This window comes from Megachile rotundata, chromosome 6 (assembly GCF_050947335.1).
Source record: "Megachile rotundata isolate GNS110a chromosome 6, iyMegRotu1, whole genome shotgun sequence".
NCBI classification, from domain to species: domain Eukaryota; kingdom Metazoa; phylum Arthropoda; class Insecta; order Hymenoptera; family Megachilidae; genus Megachile; species Megachile rotundata.
The window spans coordinates 14396088-14421172 of record NC_134988.1 but is presented as its reverse complement, the minus strand read 5'-3'; the positions used below and the strand labels follow the sequence as shown (position 1 = coordinate 14421172).

Sequence of the window (25085 nt, the reverse complement as noted above, 5' to 3'; positions counted from 1 at the left end):
ACGCGGTACGAACTGCTGGTAGCCGCTGAATAAGTGATACGACCCGATTCAGGGATTGCCGCATTATCCGTCGTCGAATTCGTTCCTGGCGCCGGCAATTATTCATGCCCGCGTGGCGCCACTACGATTAAGAGTCAATTTCGTTCGAGACCGTATCGCGTCGTGTCGCGTGGTCGAAAGTTCTTGCTCGTAGAACGTTCCTCGAATCGTTCGCGATCGATCTGATCGATACACGAGAAGCGCGCGCGCTTGATGATTTTGAACTTTGTGTTCTTGCTCGTTTACCGTACACAAGTGCCGTTGCCGCTCGATCGCTAAAGTTGTTACCACTGCAAACGGTTAGCGTTTATTCACTTTTTATTAGGTTATGATAGATTTCGATTCATAGGAAGTGTAACATAATTTCGTGATGTGATATTCATTGTTTTCGATTGAAATTAATAGGACGGTTATTTCTGTTTCGAGTTGAGATTTGATTAATTTTTATGTTTTGATGATGGTTCTTTGTATTTGGTAGCTGGACATGTTGTGGTTAATAGATGTGGAGATTTAGGGATGTTAGGATATAGGGATATTGTGGACTCAAGTCTAGGAACGTTGGAAGTTTGATTATTTAGGAGGATTGGAGATCTGGAGACACCTGGATCCTTACATCCCTTGTACGTTTCCACATACTTATATCTACATATGTGGATATCAAGATTCTTTGATTGCCTAGGTGTCTGTATCTTCATATTCATATGTTCCTATATCGTCTGTCCATAGATTGCAAGATCTCTAAACATCTATATCCTTATACTTCCATGTCACCCAATGTCTGCATCATTAGATCTCTATGTCTTCAGACCTACATGTATTACTAGACATGTGTCTATATGTTACATATATATACCCATATGTGTACCTACATATACATACATATATTTCGTTACCCTTAGATCTCCACATAATCCTAGACATCTCTAAACATGCTAAGACCCCTATGCATACGAACCTACTACATGTACCTACTATATGTACCTACATGTCCTCATATCCTCACATCCTAAGGAGTTAAATAAGAGCCATCCGCGAAAGCATGAAAAATTAATATTTTTGAATGCACGAGCTACGAAATCGTTTGTTCGTACGAAAGATCAGTTAAGGGGGTAGCTGCGCGTTTACACGGTGAAAGGCACACACGCGGGGGTTGTACAGTAGGGTGCAGACACGCCCCCAGCTCACGTAGGTGCTCGGAGGATAGGAAACCGCATGGGAAGAGAGCTGGAAAAAGGAACGAAGGCAAACGAAGAGGAAAGGTGGATCGAAAGAGCGTACCTCCTTATATCGGTACCCTCCGGAGGCTCCCTCTACCCCCATCTCAACCCCCTCGACCCCACTTGCGGCCCCGAGGCTGCTGTTTTACGCTTTTCGACTTTTTCAAGATTTATCCCTACCGCTTCCTCGCTAAATCGCTTTCCGGGCGAAATTTACGGTCGGGCAATAATACAGCAGCTAGCGTGCTCAGGGGGTGGAAGGGTCCCGGGGGTGGAGAGGAAGCTCCACCCGGTCGAGTAACAGTAAAGCAGTCTACCATACATTCCCGGCACGTTCGCTGCCTTCTTCTCTACCTGACTGACTGCTTCCACCTCTTTCTACCAGCACTTTCTTTACGAGCCCTCCTAACCCCGCACCCGGGATACCCTGCAACGTTTAGTAGACGCATTTCGACGCAGGTTTATTGCAAATCATTGTTCTCGCAGATTTCTTACGCCTAAAGGTCGCTGAAGTAAAATGGTAGAGTTTGATCTGTTTAGAGATGTAGTCCTGAATTTGGAGAGGCAATTTAAGGGTAGTATTTACAGTTCTATATTTTGTATTTCTTATAAGACGTGTCAGGTCTAATAATCTATATTTCTCGCAGATTACTCACACTATTTATTTAAGAAGTTTGTAGTAAAAATGGGTTAACAATTTTTTACAATTTTATTCACTAGAGATCCTTTTTCGTTTTGCAGAAAAGATGTTCCCTGGATTAACAATACCAGCCGAACAGTCTAATCGGCTGGTTGTAAATAAAATATTTCATTCCTTCTCTGTTTTTGGTGGAAAATACATCTTCCATTAAGTCTAAGCTTTTACGATTTGCTTTACAATATTTTCAATTTTTCCTTAAATTTTAAATCGAAGAGATTAGCGTTTGCATGGTACAGGGTTAAACAGAGATAATCAGTAATACTTACAAAGTTTTACGAAAAAAATTAATACCTTTTTCACAATTTCAGATGTATATAATGTTTTTTATGAAGATACAAATTTAAGTTTATCGTTTCTCACCCTCTTTTCACCACGATATCATTTCCTTCCCCCATCGCCTCGATTGAATCCGATCCACTATTTTCCCTGAAATCCCGGCTCGAAATTCGCTGGTCACGTGCAGACGAGTGACCATTGGTCCTCGTGTTTTCACGTCAGAACATCATTTATATAGATTATCGACCAACTCTGCGACTGCACCCTGCTAGATACTTCGGTGAATAATGAATAAGAAGTTCCTCCGTGATTTTAGCTGATCTCTGTTCTAACGTGTCAATTATTTTGTTAAACGATTTTCTTAATCTCTTTACATAAATAATTATTGCTGTTCATTGATTACACCTTTGTTTTATAATTTTGGGAAATTTATTTTCAAATCTTTACTGACTTTTACATTTTTAGAAAAATATGTAATTTCTTAAATTTATGTATTTTTATGAAAGTATGAAGGAAAAGGATTTTTGTAATTTTTTTATTAAATATTTAATACATATGTTACATTCAGCTGCTTTGTTACATTCAAACGTTTGTAATGATTGTTTACAGAAATTGTTTCAATGGTAATTTTATCAATGGTACAATTTTATATCCAATCATACCATTTATTATACTTAATAATACAATTTCCTTGCATTCTTGCCAGATGCAAAGTTGATACAGAAAATATCTTCTAAGTAGAAGTCCCCCAATTTTATCAGTGACGCGATAAAACATTTTCACATTTTATCTTCTTCTTTTTTTCGGTACTCACTTGCCAAAAGAATCGCCAGAGATTGGCGGTGACCTATTTCGAAGAGCCATGCAAGCTCGATGAAGCCGAGTGAACTCACTGAACGGAAGCCACACAGTGGGGATAGCTTGTAAACGTGGTATAATGAGCTACAGAGGGGAATAAGCCAAATTTCCATCACCACACTTGCAGCCCACCCTCGTTACATAGTAGACGAACCTTGACTGGGTCTAGTTCATCAACAGCATGATTTCTACGAGCATTTCGACTGCTATCTTTCTTTCATTTTCTGTCATTTTCCATCAATCAATTTTCTTCAGAGTTTTAACTTCAGAGTTCAAGCTTCAAATTCAAGTTCAAGTTTCAGTCTACATTTTATTAGGTTCCTGTACAAAATAAATTACTGCTGTTTTAAATTTGAATATTAATTTCAAACGCAAAGATGGAGGTCTGTATGTTAATATGCGTGGCTGCCATTTTATTACATTCTTGTACAAAATAAATTATTGCTATTTTAAGTTTGAATATTAATTTCAAACGCAAAGATGGAGCTCTGTATGTTAGTATGTGTGGCTGCCATTTTATTACGTTCTTGTACAAAATAAATTATTGCTATTTCAAGTTTGAATATTAATTTCAAACGCAAAGATGGAGCTCTGTATGTTAGTATGTGTGGCTGCCATTTTGTATGAAATTCCTTTAAGTAGTTAATGATTGTTTCCTGAATTATAATAGTATTGGAAGATACATTGTTAGTAGGTTTACTGTACATCAGGATTAAAAATTATAGCTTCACTGGATTTATTGTACATCATGGTTAAAACTACTGTATAACAGGGTCAATATATTTGTCCATCATGTATGTACTTAATCAGCTTGATGTATTTAATTAAGCACCACAGAATGCCTAATTTTTTAACTGCCTAGGAGATTATAGGTTAAGGGGTTCCACTTCAAACTCGACATGTGTACAGAAACACATACCGCTGTCAACCTATGGGTTGGCGTATGAAGAGGTTGATGTGTGTAAAACAGCGAGACAATGCTACTTGCGTTCAGCAGTTGTTATCATTATTATTCTTATTTGCCTGTATGTAACGTTGTAAGTACTCATGGTGGGGGATATCTTTTGTGTCACGCGCCAGCTCATGGGTTGACAGCAGTATGTGCATCAATACACATATAAAAGATCATATATAAAAGATTGCTGCAACTATAAGCAATAACGAAGACAAGACACTGGAGATCTCCATATTAGAACAACTTCCACAAGAAGGGGTTAGTGGAAAGATTGTTCCAGGGGGCGCGACACACTGGACGAAATTGGCGCATATCAAACGGGGAAGCAATTGGAATATAGTGGATCCGGATCCCAACTCGCGCTTGGTTTCGCTGGAAATGGTGCCCTCGGGGCGAAACTGGGAAGCAAAACCCTCGACTGCGCATCCCCTATCCTCCTGTGTTCCCTTGCACCCTCCGGCTCTGGCATCGCCGCCACTCGATCTGCCACTTCCACCGTATCCCCACCATGTTTCTGCCCTCAACCCCCTTTCAGTTTCCACGACATTATATCGTCGGAAAGCCTATCTACCTGCAGACGCGAGTCCAACTTCCCTCTCGTCTTGGAACGAACTTCAAATTAGATACGGTTGCGAGTACAATGGTGTGCCGGGTAAATACGATAGCCTAATTTTGTATTCCCTTTGCCGTAATCGGCTGAGACGTACGATTTGCTATGGAGTCTGATGTGTTTGTCGATCGGTATCACGTATTTTACGGAAGATGTGCTTCCTTTTTGGGGATTCATGTATTTTACGGAACATGTCCTTTGGGATTCTTTGGTTTGTTCTAAGTTCTTGTGAATTTGGTTCATGTGTTTCGTTGCAGTTTTTACTTTGCTTTCTGTGGTATAGTGTTAGCTGAGGTTAGGTTACTTTTAATATGAACATACAATTTTTTATGTGAACGTAGACTAGTTACTATGTTGTTCACATTAGACTATTGTGCTAGGCATATAGGTACATACAATAAGGTATATACATAGACAGAAAGATCTACGTACACATAGACACATACACATATGTGTCACACATGTTACATATGAACGTAGTCTGGTTACTAATTCACATTAGATGTATCGAGCTAGGCATACAGGTATATACAATATGCTATAAGGCATATACATAGACAGAAAGATCTATGTACACAGAGATAGACATACATATGTGTCACACATGTTACATATGAACGTAGTCTGGTTACTAGTTCACATTAGACGTACTGAGCTAACCATACAGGTATATACAATATGCTCTAAGGTATATACATAGACAGAAAGATCTATGTACACATAGATACAAATACATATGTGTCACACATGTTACATATGAATACTTATATGGCTCATAAGGACCTGGAAATGTAAACATCAGAACATATAAGAATCTTTAGTTACTGTACTTCATAACCCTCTTATATGGTCCAATAATGAAACTTATTTTTGATCGAACACGATCGAACCAATCACTTAACAATTTCCCGAAAATATCCAGAAACACACGACGTCTCGAAACCGCAGCAGGAACAGCTTGAATCATACGGTCCAGCGAATTCGCCACCCCTGGAACAAAGAGTCGCTGGAGGCAGCAGCCGGTTCGTAGCTGTCTCTACACCGCGACTATGTAACCGGAGAATCAATACGATCCTCCTCCTCATTCGGTGCACCAATTGAGCTCGTTGAATCTGTGCCCCGAGCCACGCGGTTACGTATGCTCGCCTCGCACACGCACATGCGAAGATGTAATACACATACGTAGTTCGTGGTGTTCGCATACGCAGTTTTTGGTGTTCGCGCAGGGTGCGTGTACACATACTCGTGTCCAGATGTACTCATATGTGGAGATGTAACACATGTACACAGACATACGCGTATGTGTGTACGCACGTATGTCTACGTATGTGTGTACGCACGTATGTATGGCTACGTATGTATAGTTTTTGGTGTTCGCGGTTGCGTGTACGTATACGTATCGCGTGAAAATATACGCATATGTGGAGATGTAACACACGCGAACAGCCGACGATCCACTTGCGATCGATGAACGCGGCGGAGACGCACGGAGAAACGTACGCGCGTACCGCAGCCACCAAACAAACTCATCCGTGTAATTGGCAAATTGACAGATTAATTCAATCACAGCAAATGCTTCTTCGTCCCGGGCTCTCGTTCTCGCTCAGGTTCCCCGTTAATGTATATCGCTGCATCGATGAGCAGCCATTGCGGACGCTCCTTATTGGGCCCGCTCCTCTATCCCGTTTAGATACGCGTGCTACTTGTTTCCACTGTGTTGCATTCTATTATTATTTTAATCGATCTTTCTCTTTGTTAAAATTGCTATTTTGTCGGTCTTTTTATTTGGGTTTTGGGTTCATGATAGTTGGGTCTTTTATTTCGTTCTGTTGTTCTTATTTTGTAATTAAGCTTCTCTAATATAGACATTAGACGAGACATATGAGACATATAGACATTACATGAGACATAGACATTACATGAGACACATTATGTTTATGTAGACATTAGAATGTAGATATTGGTGTATGAAGTTCATGCGAGTATCCACTTCTAACAAACCTGATTTAAAAAATTTGTCTAGTATTTTTCACAGTGGTGCATACAAAAGAGTGAGCTAGGTAATGGAACTGTTAAAATTTTGAGAATTTTCTTTTTATTACATTTGAAGCATTATTCAATATAATAAATGTGAACAGAATGTGAACAATTTACAGCGAAAAAGCGAATGCATACGAAACGAGAATTTGGAATCGATTTTTTCGAAAAAGAATCGTATGAAAAATTTTATTGAATTGGGTTATTCGAGGAAATTCGTAACGTTCGTTGATATGTAGTGGACAGTATGGTTTTTAATTTTTAATCATTCAGAGAAATGTTTTGATTGTGTTAATAATTATGTTGGGTACAAATGAATTTTCCCCAACATAACATGTATGTCAACAAAAAATTAAATTCACTTAACTAAAAATAAAGGAACATCATATACTATAATTTGCGATTTATTATTTATTTATAATTTCAAGTTAAGTATGCATTACACTCTGATAATTATCAACGAAAAACAAGGTGAATTCAAAACGTAAAATACAGAAGTAACCTCAAACCCCCAAGTGATTTTTGTCCACGTCAAAAGGGTAAACAAGCGAAGTGTCTCTCGACGCGTTTCTTCAGCGCGATAATGGCGGCACCCTCCAAAAGTGGTGCGCGACAGCCAGGATAAATCAAATGTAAATGGATAAGCGGGAAATAAACCGAAAACCACGGTGGTCGACAGGAATCGAAAGGGAAAAGGACACCCTTTCTTCCGCAGTGGTTACGAAAGGGTTCAACATAAAAAGTGCACCGCCACGAGGAAAGAAAAAAATAAATAATAACGAAGAGAGAGAGAAAGAACGGGAATCGAACAGAGGGAAAAAGAGATCGAGGGGGTGAAATAGGGGATACAGGAAGTAGTATAGATGTTCGTTGAAGTGTATACACCGTGAAGGGCGTGTGCAATGCGGTGGAATCGAGTGGAGGCAAAAGTCAAATGGAGGTCGCTGGTGTGAAGAAACAAGAGGAAGATGAGTGGTGTTGAATCAAGTGTTTATTACCCCTGGTTCCATACACCCTTCACTTTCTTCCTTCCTTTATTTCCTTCGCTTTTTTTATTTTATAGATATGTCTTGTTCACAAGAAAGAGGGGGTGAATAATACTGGGGTGAATTATAATGGAGATATATAAATACAATTTTTTGGGGTACATAATTTAAATATAAGTGGGATGATTTTGTACAAGTATAATTTATATACATGTAGGGTATAGTAAATAATTTTAGCAGACTTATTTTATGTTGTAAATGTTATCATTGTACAATATTTCGTTTTAGAAAATATTTTTACAGAGAATGACTTGTTCTGTCAATTATTTAAAATGATTTAAACTTAATAATTTTCTTGGTTAGGGACTGAGGAAATGGTCTTACTTCTTCCTTCTCTTGTAGCAATAATAATGTTTCATTTCAATTATTAATATAAACATGTATATCTTATAAAATATATCTTATGAAGTATAGTCCTATATCTTTGTTATTAATATTAAAGTCTAACCTCATTATTAAAATAACCCTCTGTCCTTGTTATTAATAAAATCATCTAATATAATCATCTAATATAACCAACTACTTATTACTAACATAATCCTCAATCAGTATATTCTTTTTTAAACAACCACTCTATTTTACTCTTTCTGTAATCACAACCATAATCACCCCTTATTCAAACAATGGCCCGATTTCCACATGAATCTCCACCCTCCAAAAATACCCATAGTAATTTCGGTCAGCAGTCACTAAATTCGAGGCAGCACGTGACCAAAATACCATGACTCCAGTTTTCCGACACTTCTTTACGATCTATTTATCATACAGTCCTATAGGTTCCCCCTCAATTAATGGCACGTACGACACCCCATAGCGGAACAGGAATATCCCACGCGATTTCGTTCCGGACGATGTGCCATGGAGTGATTCCGCTTCCGGATACCGTTTCATTCAGCATGCATTTATAGCCCTTAAATGCCCATCTTCCCCTATGGTCATTGTCGAGACTGATCTCAGTACGAATCGACGACCCTCGGGGAAACGATGAGACATCTTGATTGTTTCGTAATTAATGCCTGAGCGTTTATTGTCGATGACCGAATTCGATTGAACGGTGGACAAATTTGGACAAGCTTAGTAATTTGGGGATTTTGGAAACTTGGGGAATTGGGGGATTTTGGAAGGGTGGATATTAGGGAAAGTGGGAGTTGGGAAGTTTGGGAATTTGGAAATTTGGGAATTTGAGAATTTGGAATTTTGAGTGATTGGAAATTTGAGAGATTGAAAATTTGAGTGATTGGAAATTTGAGTGATTGGAAATTTGAGTGATTGGAAATTTGAGAGATTGGAAATTTGAGTGATTGGAAATTTGAGTGATTGGAAATTTGAGAGATTGGAAATTTGAGAGATTGGAAATTTGAGAAATTGATATTTTGAGAATTTAGAAATTTGAGAGATTGGAAATTTGAGTGATTGGAAATTTGAGAGATTGGAAATTTGAGAGTTTGGAAATTTGAGAGATTGGAAATTTGAGCAATTGGAAATTTGAGAGCTTGGAAATTTGAGAAATTAAGAACTCAGAAATTTGAGAATCTGTCCAAGCTCCAAATCCATAAATTAAAACTTGTAAATTCCCAATCTTCCAAACCCCCCACCTCTAATTTCCCACCTCCATGCCTAATCTCCCCCCTCCATAACCTCCAAAACTACAACAATATCCACTACATCTTCTTACACTCATTAATATCAAAGCAACTCAAATAAATTTAACTACCCCATTCTCCCCAACTACAAAAAAAAGATATACCCTTGGAACCCTTGAAAAGGTAGCCAGAGGGCTAAAGTATTTGAATACTTAACCGCATAATTCGATCAGGCGGAAAGATCGAACGACCGGTTTAATAATGATCCCCGTTCTGTGGTCGTAATTTTGGGTAGTTTGGTCGTGAGCTTACGATCCTGGCGAAGGGGGCGGGGGTGGAAGAGGGGATGGTTGAGCGTACGCGAGTAAAGAGGTTAGGGCACGGGGGAGCAATACCATATGCAAAATTAACCTCCATTAAATGCGTTAACTCGGCGACGAGCATGCTCCGATGCGCTTAACCAAAGTACATTACACCGTACTCGATGCGGTCTATAGACACAGCAACGAGCTACTCTACAGGGTGTAAACGAACGAAACAATCCGAAAAGTAAATGTGTGTGCATGTTTAACTCTTAATTCGAAAATCGTTCACTGATTGCGATACCAGATTATCGCCAGGTTTTGGTATTAGATTACTGTTTATTACCGGATTATTTATTTAACGTTAATTAATCAGTGCATTTATTGTAACTGATAGTTGCAACTGTTAATTGAATGATTTTTTGACAGGCAGATAAAGTACAATTTTTTCAAACAATTTTTTCAAACATTTTTTTCAAACAATTTTTTCAAACATTTTTTCAAACAATTTTTTCAAACAATTTTTTTAATTAAATTCCTATTAATCATACAGCTATATGTAACTTTTAATAGAATGATTTTTTAAGTGATAGATAAAGTTCAATTTTTTTTAAACTTGTCAAGTTATGAACTAGTAGTTGATATTCATAATTAAATTGCTATTAGTTATGCAACTATATGTAACTGTTAATTGAATGATTCTTTAAGTGGTACATAAAGTACATTTTTTTTTAAACTTGTCAAGTTATGAATTACTAGTTGATATTCATAATTAAATTGCTATTAATTATGCAACTATATGTAACTGTTAATTGAATGATTTTTTAAGTGGTACATAAAGTACAATTTTTTTTAAACTTGTCAAGTTATGAATTACTAGTTGATATTCATAATTAAATTGCTATTAATTATGCAACTATATGTAACTGTTAATTGAATGATTTTTTAAGTGGTACAAAAAGTACAATTTTTTTTTAAACTTGTCAAGTTATGAATTGAAAGTTAATGTTCATAATGAAATTCTTGTAACCAAGAAAAAAAATGTTATTGCAAAATTACAATCATTTTTGTATATTGAACGTCAATATTCATAAATATGTTTGATTTCAAAAGTAAGCTAATAACGATTGTCAGCGTAAATCACAGAGAAGTCCACGAAAGTCATCCATCATTTTAAGAGCCGACGTGAAGGAACGCGTCGAGCGTTTATTAACACCCCGTATATGACGTGACATGACAGTTAATTGGATATTGCGAACGTCGGGGACAAAATGGCCTTATGCCGCGAATATTTACCCACAGTTCGTTTCGTCCTCGATTTCTTTTCAACGAGACGACAATGCGCGCTCTTAACCCGTTAACCGTCTATGCCGTAATATTGTTGAAGAAGCCGATCTACAATTGTATTGTGCGCGATACAATATTACGTTCTGGGGCACGCTCTTCCCTCTTGACCCGTGCCAATCGAAATACTGACTCGAGCATGCCTTTGGTCCGCTCCGCGACACCGTTCTTGCATTATGAACCTGATTCACTGTACTATCGTCTAGTATAGCCCATATACTCTGTATTTATACCTAAATTCAATTTTACGACGGTGCTACACCTCTCAGTTATACTTTCTATTAATACTCATACTTCCTAAATTCATTTTGTGTTGTACGGAGAAATTTTCTTATTTTAATTTAATTAAGTTTAACAAGTTAATTAAGTTATTTCTTAAAGTTAGGGACTTAATATTTTGAGTTGATAGAGTTAGGAAATGTAGCTGCGTAGTAGACGCTCTTTTAGTGTACCCATTGCGCACACGTTGCGCGCGCATCTCTGCCCAGCGCGGCAGATTCAAATAGATTTAACTAAACATCCTCTCCTCGCTTAGTAATCGTATTTTCTCTGTCCACATTTTGCCGAAAAATCTCAGAAACGACTCCGTCAACTTGTCAATAGGATTTTTCCTAGAGAAACGAGATTTAATGTCTCCAATAAAATTTGTAGACATTACAAGGCAAATTCACTTGTAAATTGAAATCTAGCTCTGTGCCCGCATTTGATCGCGGGTAAAATTCGTGAAGCAGCCAATTGAAACTACGCTTCGTACATTGGAAAAACTTGACGGAGACGCGATTAACGAAGATTTCATTAGGGACAATATTGCGGTGGCATCGACGCTCGTTGACCGACGGGTCCTGGTTTCTTTATTGGCCGGCAGCCCGGTCCCGGGGAATAAATTGGAGGGAATTAATTAAGCGGCACAAATTGGATGCAGCGCGTTAGCCCTTATTCCTGGATGACACAATTTAATAAGCATCTCCTCTTGTGAACCGTGCGAGCCCTTCGGACCAAAAGGAATGCGGGACGAGGGAATTACAAGGCCCTGAAGGGCAAACGAAGAAAGTTTCTGCGTGTACTCGGCTAATCGTGTTTAGCTTCTAAACTGGCGACTGTTTCTATTTTCGTCGACTAGTTGTCCTCCAACGCGCGTTATGTCTTTACGTAATAGCGTCTGGAAATTGCGCGGGAAATTTTGAATCTGGAGACTCGATGAAATTAATGTGGACATGTGGTATTTGTTAAATATTAATTTTTTTGTTTTAATTATTTTATGTGATACTTTTTGAGATGTCTGTTTAGTAAATAATGATTTTATATTAATTTTAATGTTATTAATTCTAATAATTTTTTACTGACTACATTTTTATATTTTTAAGTCTCTAAATATTCAAGTTTCCTTCTAATTTTGTAGCACGCTTTGAAAATTTTATATCGGTACTGAATTCGTCAATATTCCGTTATAACGCATCATTTGATATCATTTCAAATTAGTATTAATTACTGTTATAATACCGATATTAACGTTAATACCAATTAAATGTAAATTGATAATTTCAGTCGTCATCCAGCTATTAAATTATCCCTTCACGTATTTATCGTTCACCAAAATGCTGAAATATAATTTACATAATCCACATGAAATCATCATTTTAAATCCATTCCAATGTAAAGAGAAATAAATCATCAGAAAATATCATTTACTCTTTCATACATTTATTTTAGTTATTTATTTAAATGTACGGGAAAACTGTATTTCATATTTGTCAAGATACAGTGAAACTATAGATATACTGTGTTGCAATAATTGTTAATAAATTATGAAAATTAAATATGTGACCTATACTTTTCAAACAATTTTTAATAACCCTTGATAGCAGATGGGTTAAGGTCGCCATTTTCTTTTAACACCAGTAGACTACTCAGACTTGTACTTACTACTATAATATTATTAACCCTACATAATATTATTAATCCCAGTAATCTATCAATAAAACCTCACACTTGATCAAACCCCAACAAACTCCAACTTCCTTAAACTTAAAAAAAATTATAAAACAAAAGATAATAAGAAAATGAATCAACTTTCTCAAACTCTTCAAGAAAAGTTATAAAACGAACGAACCATAAACACGAAATTGTTTCTCAAGTTCAATCCTTTTCGTTTTATAAATTAAACAGAAGGGTGAAGTTGCGGTGAGGCGAGGGTGAGAGACGTCAAGCTAATTACAGTATTATCGCTTTTAATTGTGATTCCCGTTATTTGTGCAACGGTGGTGTGGCGGTGCAGCGCGATTGTCGTCGCGTGCCGAATTATTGGATGTTGACGTCAGCCAACGCGGCACCGCTTTGCTCGTAATTGCCGGCACCAATTATGCAATTAACGCCGCTCTCTAATGAGCGCAGTGTTACACACGCGGAATCTAAACAGCCGGTTATTCGACGCCTGTTCACGGTGGCTTGCGTACGCTTTTTTCACACGAATGGATTTGAATTTTGCCGCCATTTCGGGTCACCTTCAATATGGCAGAACATTTTCCTGTCTTCAGTCAATTCTTTTGTTCAACTCTTTGCAATTATATGTAACTCGCATTCACAGTTTGATTTGATATAACAATTTGAAATAAATATTTTTTTAATATACACATATGTATAGGGGAACAATAATGGAAGTTTATAATAAAGAAATAATAATTGCAAGACAATTTATCAAATTTCTCGAGTAAAATGTTATACATAGAGTTGTTTGGTCATAACATAAATATCTTCAGGGTTTAACAAAATGGTTCTAACATGTGGCTACACAACTCGAAGAGTGACAATAAAAATGATAAACAAGTCTAAACAATTTCAAAAATTCTAACAATTATAACACATCAGTTTTTCCAAACCCCTAAATACTAAAACATACATCAAATGTTAATAATTAAACTCTAAGTCAAAACAATTAAAAATAAATTTATCTACGTAATCCATACAAATCCGTAATTTTCAAATGAAAGAGCAAGAACCAACGACACCGATAAACGGATGATTTGTCTTACAAGAATCGAATGAGCGAGCAATCCTCTCGAAAATCGATCAGGCCTGCAACCACTCGTGTTCGTCGAGTTAGACGCTTAATGAGTGAACATACGCGCCGACAGAAGGGGCGAAATGTAGCGAGGCTAATCCGCGTCGGGTCCCCCAGGGTGGTTTCTGAGCTCGGGGTGTCCTGGTGAGGGGCTGGTTTACAGCAGGTCCTTGCACCAAGTACACGAACGTACGTGACCCGGGATCCCTCGAAAATAAAGCTGCATGTGGTCCAGGGGTATATTTGCGGTGTTCAACCAGCCGGCTGAAACATTATGCCAGTGTTTTATTGTGCGACCATCCGAGTGCACCCCGCCACCAACGCCAAAGGGATTGTGGCTTCGAGTGGAGCGTGTTTACACGTCGACAGACACGCTGGATTTGTTACACGCTCGTTATTCACTAGGTGAAATAGTTTACATGCCTTTTTGGAGGATTCGATTCGGGATCAGGTTTAGGGAAGTTTTTGGTAGTTGATGGAAGGAAGTATCCAAAACCCCTCAAAGCCCAAGTCTTAAAATTATAAAAACCTTGAAACACTTAGAACCCTAAGTCTTCAAGTCTCTGAACCTATAAATTCCCAAAACTACCAAAACTTCAGCTCTCCAAACGACCAAATCCTTAAAAGTCCAACTCTCCATGTGTCCAAACCTCCAAATCCCCAAAACTCCAACTCTCCAACTCTCTGAACCCCCAAAATCCTCAAAATTCCAACTCTCCATGTGTCCAAACTCCTAAATCCCCAAAACTCCACCTCTCCAACTCTCCAAACCCCCAAAATCCCGAAAACTCCAACTCTCCACGTCTCCAAACCCCCAAATACCCAAAATTCCAACTCTCCAACTCTCCAAACTCCCAAATCCCCAAAACCCCAACTCTCCACCTCCCCAATTCCCCAAAATCCCCAAATTCCCAAACAAAAAAGTGTCCACCCCCCAAAATCCTCAAATTCCCAAATAAAACACCCAGAAGCTTTCCTTAACATCCTCCAACATCCTCCATCGTATCAAATTCTCCTTTGCAAAAGATAAACTACAAATTTCGTGCAAATAATATTTTGCCTAATGAATGCTCACGTTGATCAGCGAGGTGACATGAATTTATCAATGAATATGTAAATTACTTTACCAGAGGTTGACCCATCACCGATACTAATACCAGTGTCGACACAGCAAAATGCTCACTAGCCCATTACGAAGTTTACGAAAATTACAGTAATGTTAGCCACCGTGTATCGGTGTGTGAGTAATGTACACATCCAATGGTTCGCTAACCCGGATTATGGACATCCAGTAATGTCGGTATTCAATTATTTGGGTACACGTAGGAATATCTAGTTACTAGCAGTTCTAATTGCACTGGGCCAGTGTTATCGAGTTACTACAGTTTACCATCCTTGCAAGTGATGTGCATCATTTACGAGGTTGTGAAACATTGCCGATAATTTTGTTCGACTGTCGTGATGAACTTTAATTATTTTGTGATAAGACGAAAAGAAATTCACTGATATAATTATTCCGTTTCAGTATTTTTAATTGATCTTTTAAAGTGTGCATCACTGATCAATGTTCATTATGTTCAAGTTGGAAAGATGTGTTTTGTGAGGAATTTAAAATGGAATTTAAAATTCTTAAACTTTAAAATTTCTTACAATTTTGAAATTATGAATGATCTTCTTCAATTTAGGAATTTTCAAAGTTTCAAATTAACAAATTCCTTAGTATCTTAATTTTTAAAACTAAATTTCAGAGTTCACAAATTTTAAAGTCCTAAAATTTGTAAGTCCCAAATCTGCATATCTTTGAATCTCAAAATCGTTAAATCCAAAAATTCCTAAACTCAAATATCCTGCAATCTGCAAATCCAAATATACCAAAATCTGCAAACCCCCAGACCTCCAAATCCCCAAACTCCAACTCACCAAATCCCAAAATCCTCAATTCCAAAACCTCAAGGACCCAAATCTCCAAATCCCACATCCTAACCCTAAAATCTCAAAAATCCCTAAATCCCCAAATCCCCAAATTCCAAACTCTCAAGTCCCCAAATCTCAAAATCTCCAAACCCCAAATCCTAGCCCTAAAATCCCAAAAACCCTCAAATCTCAAAAATCCACAAATCTCCAATTTCCAACTTCCAAATGTCCCCAAAAGTCCCAGACCTCTGTACAATCCTCAACCAGAAAGAAGGAACGGTGTCCCACGTCTGAATCCACGTCGTCCGGAAATTCGTCCGGGCCCACAACTCCTAGAGGAAACACGTGCATACGTAAAGCGAAACTCTAGCCGGTAATCCGTCGTCATGGAAGGTCAGGCAGCCGAAACGAGAATTGGCTAAATTTCGTTAAGTTTGGCAGCAATTACTTTTGATACCCGACACGCGGCCGTAATTGCGTTGGCCCAAGCAGAAGCGGGCGGGCGCGAGAGAGAGGGGTAATAATTCGCTAATATCAATTTCAAATTTCAATTAGTATCATCTCGACGTCTGCTCCCAGACCCACCCTGTCTCCCTCTCTCCTCGAGCCAGCGTCTCTCTCTCCCTCTCTCTCTTTCTACAGTGGCTCCGGTGGACCCCAGAAGAGCACGGCACGATCTAAAATTCAATTTGTCCCTTGTAGCGGAGCCGCAAAGGGTGAAGGAGCGACGAAGAGGCTCGAAAGACAGAGATAGAGGGTGGTTCGGGGGTTGGAAGCAACGTCGAATCGTGCAGAGGTGAAAGAGAAACACGACAGTGTGTGTGTGGGCATAGTTAGAATACAGCCAGTTTAAAGCCACTCGCGTGCGCTCCGTTATGTAACCAGAAATACGGCCCTGTAGGCACGCGCATGCGCACCACACGCCGAACCATTATAAATTGATAAGCCCGCCGTTTATTAAGTTCCACGACCGATGGCTGCTTAGGCAAAGAGCCCTCCACGCTCTTCGCCGATACGTGCATTATTTATTTACGGGAGTTTACAATCCCTCTAATGGGGATCGGCGTAATCGGTCGCCCATACGTCCCCCTCTGTTGCGAACCAGCACACCCTCGGCCTTGTGCCACCCCTGTCGCGTACCCTCTTAATCGTGTTTCGCCCTGTTTTCGAAAATCCGCGTTCGGGAAATCCGAATTGCCCAGGTTGCAGACAGGGCCGCGTTCTCTACCGAACTAAAGGGCCACGTGCCCGGAAAGCACTGACCCCCGTAGAAATATTTATTATTACTTCGCCTCGTACCTCTTTGGTACGAATTATTACATTCGCGAGTACAAAAGTTAGAAAAGTTATCTTTAACTTATTCAAATAATTTAACAAATGATCTTTTATTCTGACTTTATATTTTTTTATTTATGTACAACGAAGATATCGATTTACAGAAATCAAGAAGTATTGCTTGTTGAAGTAACATGTTCACTTTTGTTCACATAAGGGACGTAGTTTTCGTTTGTACACCTCGAATATAATTAGACGAAATTATTTTTTAATTCTATCTTTTCTATTAAAAGAAATTTATTGAAAGAAAAATAATTTGTGAAATGTAGAAAAAAAATAATGGATTAGAATTAAATTTTCTAAGAATCGTGTGAATAAATTGATAGTCTTCTTAAATGAACGAATCGGTCAGAAATACCCATGACAAATTCTCTGACGTTGTTCTAATTCACTTTCCCGGAAGAGTGATCGGTGACTTACGCAAGAAACCTCTGACATTTTAGATTGGAACAGTTCACACCCACCAACCGAACAACAACCACCATCACACGCATCATCAGCAGCAACAGCAACAGCAGCAGCAACAACAGCAGCAACAGCAGTCGAGTCAGCCGCAGGTGTCTGGAGCAGGAGGGGGTGGAGGGCCGGGGGGTGGCACGGTGGCCAGGCCAGGCAGCATGTTCTGCTACCACTGCCCCCCGGGTCTCCCTACGTCACGATTGCCACCCGCCCTTGAATATCCCTTCGCCGCCACTCACCCCTGTAAGTAGACACTCTAATTTCTTATATTTTTTGGCTCAATTTCATTTTATTGTGTTTCTTTAATTTTTTTGAATTGTCAATTTATAAGGATCTTTACAGTCGTAAATAAGTTTCTAAATTTAATATGTGCACAAATAATGATAAGGTGGTCAAATGTACCCTTGAGTCAAATAAGAAATTACTGGATTTTGGACAATTAGTGTATGGTGTTTTGGGGGTATGGGGCACTCCACTAGGTCTTGCATACCTAGTGGTGTGTGGTATTTTTGGGGGGTTTGGGGCACTCCACTAGGCCTTGGATACCTAGTGGTGTGTGGCATTTTTGGGGTATGGGGTGTGTTCAGTGTAGGGCATTCAGGGGTTTGTGTACCTATTGGGTCTGGGACGGAAGCTTCCATCGGGATGTCACCATGGTGAGCAGTGTTAAGCAGGGGCGGAGGGCATAGTGTGTATCATCGGTGGTCAGCAGCAGAATGCTTTCCATAAATGGAATCTTCAATTAGAGATTCCCAAAATGGGACACTTAGGGGCGCGGGTATGAAACCAACTTGCTATCCCCTAACATAAAAATGTGAGCATGCTTCCGCGGTCAACGTATAGGTAAAGACCATATACGTGAATCGGAAACATGCCGTCGTCTCTATCTCGCGGTCCTTTAATATAGGCGCGAGGGCCTATTATAATTGTGAGAAAAACAATTCGTGGCTGGCCACCTGGCGGTCGCGGTACCCAGTTCGCGATTCGCGGTCCATGAGATGCGCGCAAAAAATGACCAGTGGGGGGAAGCCCCCTCGCGACACCGTGAAGCTCGAGCGCCGAGAAATGTAACCTGATCCGCGGTTCCAGTATATCCGTGAGACAGTACTAATGCAAATACAAATCTTTTTTATTTTTGACTTTTTCGTTATCAAAATTTTACCAATTAATTCTTGGCATTTTTCCGATTAAAATGAGACCAAACACGGTATAATTTCGACTACGTTTACTGGTTTAATTGACGTTAAGAAACTTGGTGTAAGATTTTTTTTTCGGATATGCTACCGACTGACGAATTGGGTTTTTAATTTGACTCAAAGGCACAATTGATCACCTTATCCGATTATACCCTTTCCAACTTTCGAAATTAACAAAAACCCTCACGTTCGAAAATTCCAATATTCCGTAACAAGTACAGCGATAGAAAAATAAGATGTTCCACCATACATTGTAGAATATGATAATTGAATCTACAAACATGTTCGGCTATCAACGATCCCCCTATACCTTCCGGCGATACGATTACCAATCTCCCCAGAGTACTGTTTCGTCCCGATTTACCCCCATAAGAAAAATTCGATTCCATCCATGATCTTACATTTTCTCATCTATTTCTCCCTTTACCACCATTCTTTCTCAATTTCACTCTATAGGAATGGATTTTAAAGCCGCCTATATCGTAAAATAACTCCGTTCGCTTCTGTGGTCAAAATTCAAAATAAAATTGATATGAAATCGATCATTGGGAATCCCTGACTTTTTTTCGAGGCACATTAGATAAATTTTATTTACCTTTATACGTTTGATATATATGTGTATGTAGGATATAGGCATATGTGTTCATACATGTATCTTCATATGTGTTCAAATAGATATTTCTACACATGTATAATGTATATGTATATGGATACATGTATGTTCATACATATATATCATACATGCATATGTACAAATATGCTCACATACTCACACTCATATACAGACATACATACATGTATACATATGTTCACACATGTCTTCAGATATAATAATCATGGTCTAATCATATTCTATCAATTATCGCATGCAACATATTTTTAATTTAACAAAAAATATATCAAATAAAAGATTGTTCTTATCATCACGAAATAAATAGAGACTCGAAAGTATATATTTGATAATTTATTAAAATTACCAAGTCAAAAGAATTTGATCCGTTGTAGAGGGAAATAAAAATGGCAGTAAAGGTGCGTACGCTCGGGGAGGAGATAGCTGTCGGGGAAATAGGGGAGGAAGAGAGAAAAGGGAGATTGATTGTAGCGGCACTTGGTCTGGCGGAACACATCGATGAAGTTACATTACCGACTAGACCGAGTTACGCAAAGTGGACGCTACAAACTGGACGGCCGCTAAACTTAATTTGCACTTCGAACCAACTTCCGGTTAAACCGCGACCCGACGGCGATGCCGAGTTGCTCTTCAGAAACTTCGACGACAGTTTGCCTATTCACCCGATCGTTTTCCAAGTCAAATCTCGTTTCTGTCGGGAACGTTAACTCCCGTTAGTGGATCTTCTGACTCGCACAATCGTGTTGCCTCGCATTTGTCGATAAATAAAAAATACCAACCCTTACGATACTTCGAACACTTTCTTCGCAAACACAACCCTCTTCATTCTTTTATTTGCTACATTCTTTTTTATTTTTATTTTATTTTTCTTATATTATTGATGCAGGATACATTTTCATATGAACTTCGTTAATAATTTATAAATAAATTTTTTTTTAATTTACTTTTATTATATGTATTTCGTGACTAAATTATGGGTCCATTTTTTTGTGTGACTGTTTATAAAAATTCATAAATAATTACTTTTGTTAATTTCAATTTTTATTATTAAATTTAATGAGTATGTTGTATCTTGTACGTCTTACGTTTTCAAAATAACTTTTTTTCTGTAGACTGGAGGAGCGTGTAGATGATCGAGTAACGATGTATGTATATGCTCACTTTATTGCATATTATGAACCTCAATGAGATACATGTGGTAGGTAGATAATCGAATGGGGACCGTAGGTGTAGAAGGGAAGAGGGAGACACCGTATCCTCAGGGACGTGTAAGTGCCGTTCCATCTAGACCCGAAATATAGTTTAAATAAAATATTGATCTCACCGGCGCAAAGTGAAATTATGTTTTTAATGCGCATTTATCATTCCCTTTATCACCGGCACGGCACGTAGCTCTACTTAAAATTAAGCGAAATTCGTACGCGTTTATCGTGGATTAGAACACCACCAAAAAAATATGATTCAAATTATCAGTAATAGGTAACAATCAATATTCATATTTGTAGTTTCAGAAATGATTTTCATTATTTTTATAACAAAAAATCTTAGAATTGGTGACTTGGAAAGGTTAACAATAAAATTTAAAAATTAAAAAATTCTACAAGTATAAAAATAAAAAATACACCCTGAAAACCTTGTCCACCCTTCATCCTCCCTCACAACTCTCGAGTCCTCGCAATTAAAACCATACACGAAACCCCAATACTTGTCATAAATTTAACAATCCTTTCCCGTAAGACACGTTATTTCGCACATGTGCGTCGAAACGACGTCCGATGGATGATCTCGTTCGCCAGGGGCGTAGAAGGGGGTGTCCTCTGGGACGTTCGTGCACCCTTCCAGCTTCCCTGGTCACAGCATCGCCCCATTCTCCCACTCCCGTCGGGATAAACAGATTAAGTAACTACGTGATAAGTCGGTAAGTGGGTTCACTCGGCCCAGGGTCCAGCTCTGAACCCACCGACATTCGCTCTAACATCTAACTACCTCGTTAGTGTCATTAGTAACGGTCGGGGTGTCATTAGATTTCGTTTTGTGTCTAGCTCTTCCACCGAACCTGCCGCGAGCTTCGTGTTCCTGTTAAACCTCCAAGCTGCTTTTATTGCTTGATACGCGCGATTTATATTCCAATCCTTAGACATGATTATACTTATACATAATTAGACATGGACCTTAAAATTGTCTTCTTCATATGAGGATTCGTATGAATTATATGAGTTGTGCATATGTTGACTACCTAACACATGTGTCAGTTATGTGGAGTTCATGTGTGTTGAATAGTTGAAGTATGTTGGACTTGTGAGTTGTTCATATGTTCCTCATATGAGGTACACGTATGCTGATCATTTCATGCATATGCTGATCAGCTGAGATATGTGTTGATGATATAAGGTGTACATATATGGTACATGCAGCTGTACAAGATATACATATGTACATCTTAGATATGCATTGATCAACTGAGACATATGTGACGTATGTGAGATAGACATGTGAACATGTGAGATAGATTCTAGATCATATGAGGTGTACATATGTTGGTCATGTGAGGTGTGCATACATGTTGATCACATGAGGTGTGCATACACTAAGCATCTGAGGTATGTGTTGTTCATACAAGGTGTACATATGTTGATCATATGTGGTGTGCATACATTGATCATTTGAATTATGTGTTGTTGATATGAGGTTACATATGATGATCATATAAGACACTGTATATTGGTCACATAAGATATGTACATATAGGTCGTCTAAGGTGTTGATCATATAAGGTGCACATGTTACATGTATGTAGATCATCAGAAGCATATGTGTATTAGAGGTATACCTTGATAATTTGAGTCCGTTTAATCCTCACATTCATACTAAAATTTTATTGCCTCGTTTGATCGAGTATATAAAAACCCCTCGCACCAGTTAAACCAAGCAACAGTATCATTCTCCACACAATGATCCAGTCGGAATTTGTCAGTGATTCGAACGTAATCCCTTTACGGGAACACCTGAAACGAATCACGGTTCGAAACAGAGGGATATAGCGAGGCGGTAGAAAAATTATCCATGACACTTTCAGCTGTACCTGAGCCCCATGAAGAGGGTCGTCGTCGTGCCACCCCGTAGCTTTTGCCAGGCACGCGTGTTCCGAGCGGAAGCAAATCAAGGGCGGTCCTGGCAGGACGACAAAGCGTTTTAAAAGTGCACGTACCTCGTCGACGTGGCACGTGCTAGCTTTCTGTCTACGTCTCTGCTTCCTGGCAAGAAATTAATCCCCCTATTGTTTTCTCTACTGGATGAGAGACAAAGCTGGCTCGCGAGAGAACGTGTCGTGGATAGCTGAAGCGTGTGTAAGCGCAAAAGTCAGCGGGACGTTTCTTCGCCAAGCTCACCCTACTGCACGCTAACAAATTGGATCAGCCGAACTCTCGATGAGTTGTACGAGTTGTCTGGATCCCGGCTTCGCTACACGCCCGAGACTAATCTAAGATCTTGAGTGGATTTCAGTTTTGGCCACCGATAAACTTGTTTAGGTGACCGATGTTCCTAGATCCTTGCTCTTCCAGCTCGCAAATTTTTCTCTCGGATAATTTAGGTCTTCTTATGTTAAATTTGTGGGTGACTAGGCTTAAATTTCTGTGTGATGGGTTTGTTACATTAGGAGGTAGGTTCAGAATTTTTGAGTTGTTGATTTTTTAAGGAGGTGGATTGTTCTTTGTAGAGTTGTCTGAGTAGATCTGAAGGTTTGAATGAATGAAGATTTGAGGTCCAAAGACATGGAACAAAAAGGCTCTGATTAGGTCTGAAGGTTTGAATGAATGTTGATTTTAAAACCTCCAATTTGAAACTCTTCCGACTTGTACGATAATTGACTGACAACAAAAAGTAGAAAAAGTACAAGAAGTATATCTGGGAAGAGTTATATTAACAGGCAGTTATCCGAAAGATAAAATTCGGCGATTGAATCGCGTCAGCGCGTCTGTTTGCAACAAGTCATCCACACAGGAAACGAACTTTTGTAAACTGCCGCGGAACAATTACACCGTTGAGCAAACTCATATCGTGTCACTGGTAATAGTCTGCCGCCTCTGCAATATTAATGCGACCGTTCACGAGGATTTTCGCTTGCAGTATGTATGACTTTGCAATTGAATTTCCCGCGATCGATGTCCTGTCCTCGGCGTTTAATAGCTGTCTTCTCATCACGGTAAATCGTACTCCACCCCGCCTCACTCATTCTCCATAATCGTCGAGATTCGTTTATTAAACGGTAATTTCGCTTTCCTTCTACATCTTTCACGTCACTGAATTTTCCTAGATTATGGAATAGTGTATAGATTGTACTAGGGATTTTGGTATTTCCTTCGGATGTAATCAAATTTGCTTATTTTTTAGATTTGTAAATTTTGAAATTCATGAATTTGTAAATTTGAAAATTGTTTTTTGAAGTTTTTAAAGCTTGAGAGCTGAGAGCGACAAGTATGAGTGTTCCAAAATCCCTAGATCGATGGGTACCAAGGTCCCAAAGTACCTAGATCACCATACGTCCCCATATATCCCTACGTCCCCATATCCCTACACTCCTATATCCTTACGCCCCCATATCCCTATGTCCTTATATCCCCACACCCCCATATACCTACGCCCCCATATCCCTATACTCCTATATCCTTACGCCCCCATATCCCTATGTCCTTATATCCTCACATCCCCGTATCCCTACGCCCCCATATCCCTATGTCCCTATACCCTACACCCCCATATCCCTACGCCCCCATATCCCTATGTCCCTATATCCCTACGCCCCCATATCCCTATGTCCCTATATCCCTACGCCCCCATATCCCTATGTCCCTATATCCCTACGCCCCCATATCCCTATGTCCCTATATCCCTACGCCCCCATATCCCTATGTCCCTATATCCCTACGCCCCCATATCCCTATGTCCCTATATCCCTACGCCCCCATATCCCTACACCCCCATATCCCTATGTCCCTATATCCCTACGCCCCCATATCCCTATGTCCCTATATCCCTACGCCCCCATATCCCTATGTCCCTATATCCCTACGCACCCATATCCCTATGTCCCTATATCCCTATGTCCCCATATTTCCTAGTTTTCGCAATCACACCCCTAAATTTGCAATCACCTCCTAAACTTGCAAATTTCCTCCCCAAATTTCTCCCAGATCTCCAAATCCCCAAATCTCCAAATTCCAAGCATCACCTTCCAACATAACCTAAATAAACCAAAAATATTTCAACACTGAAAATTTCCCAAGATCCCACAACGCAAAGTGTATAAAATAATTCAGTGAAACAATGTATCTATCAAAACAGAAGCATAATCAAAGTTCGCAACTAAACACAACTTGCAACGTGTGTGCACACAAATGCAGCAGACTGGCGCAGTCGATACTCGGGAGGCCAGTTCCGTCGTTCGGCAACGAGCGAACTGCATGAATTTTTATGAGCTTAGGAAATTAATTTGTGTTTTTCGCTAAGCCCCGGCTTAGCGCCGC

At 39.1% G+C, this 25085-nt stretch overlaps 1 protein-coding gene across 1 annotated transcript in view; it reads left to right on the top strand.

The window, feature by feature from the left end:
• The window catches only part of Drgx (Dorsal root ganglia homeobox), a 57807-nt gene that overhangs the window by 13706 nt on the left and 19016 nt on the right, over positions 1-25085 (top strand). Inside the window, exon 2 of the mRNA XM_076532329.1 lies at positions 17718-17976. Coding sequence (XP_076388444.1) covers positions 17892-17976 — 85 coding nt within the window. The 5' untranslated portion in view covers positions 17718-17891. The remainder of the gene's footprint in view (positions 1-17717; positions 17977-25085) is intronic.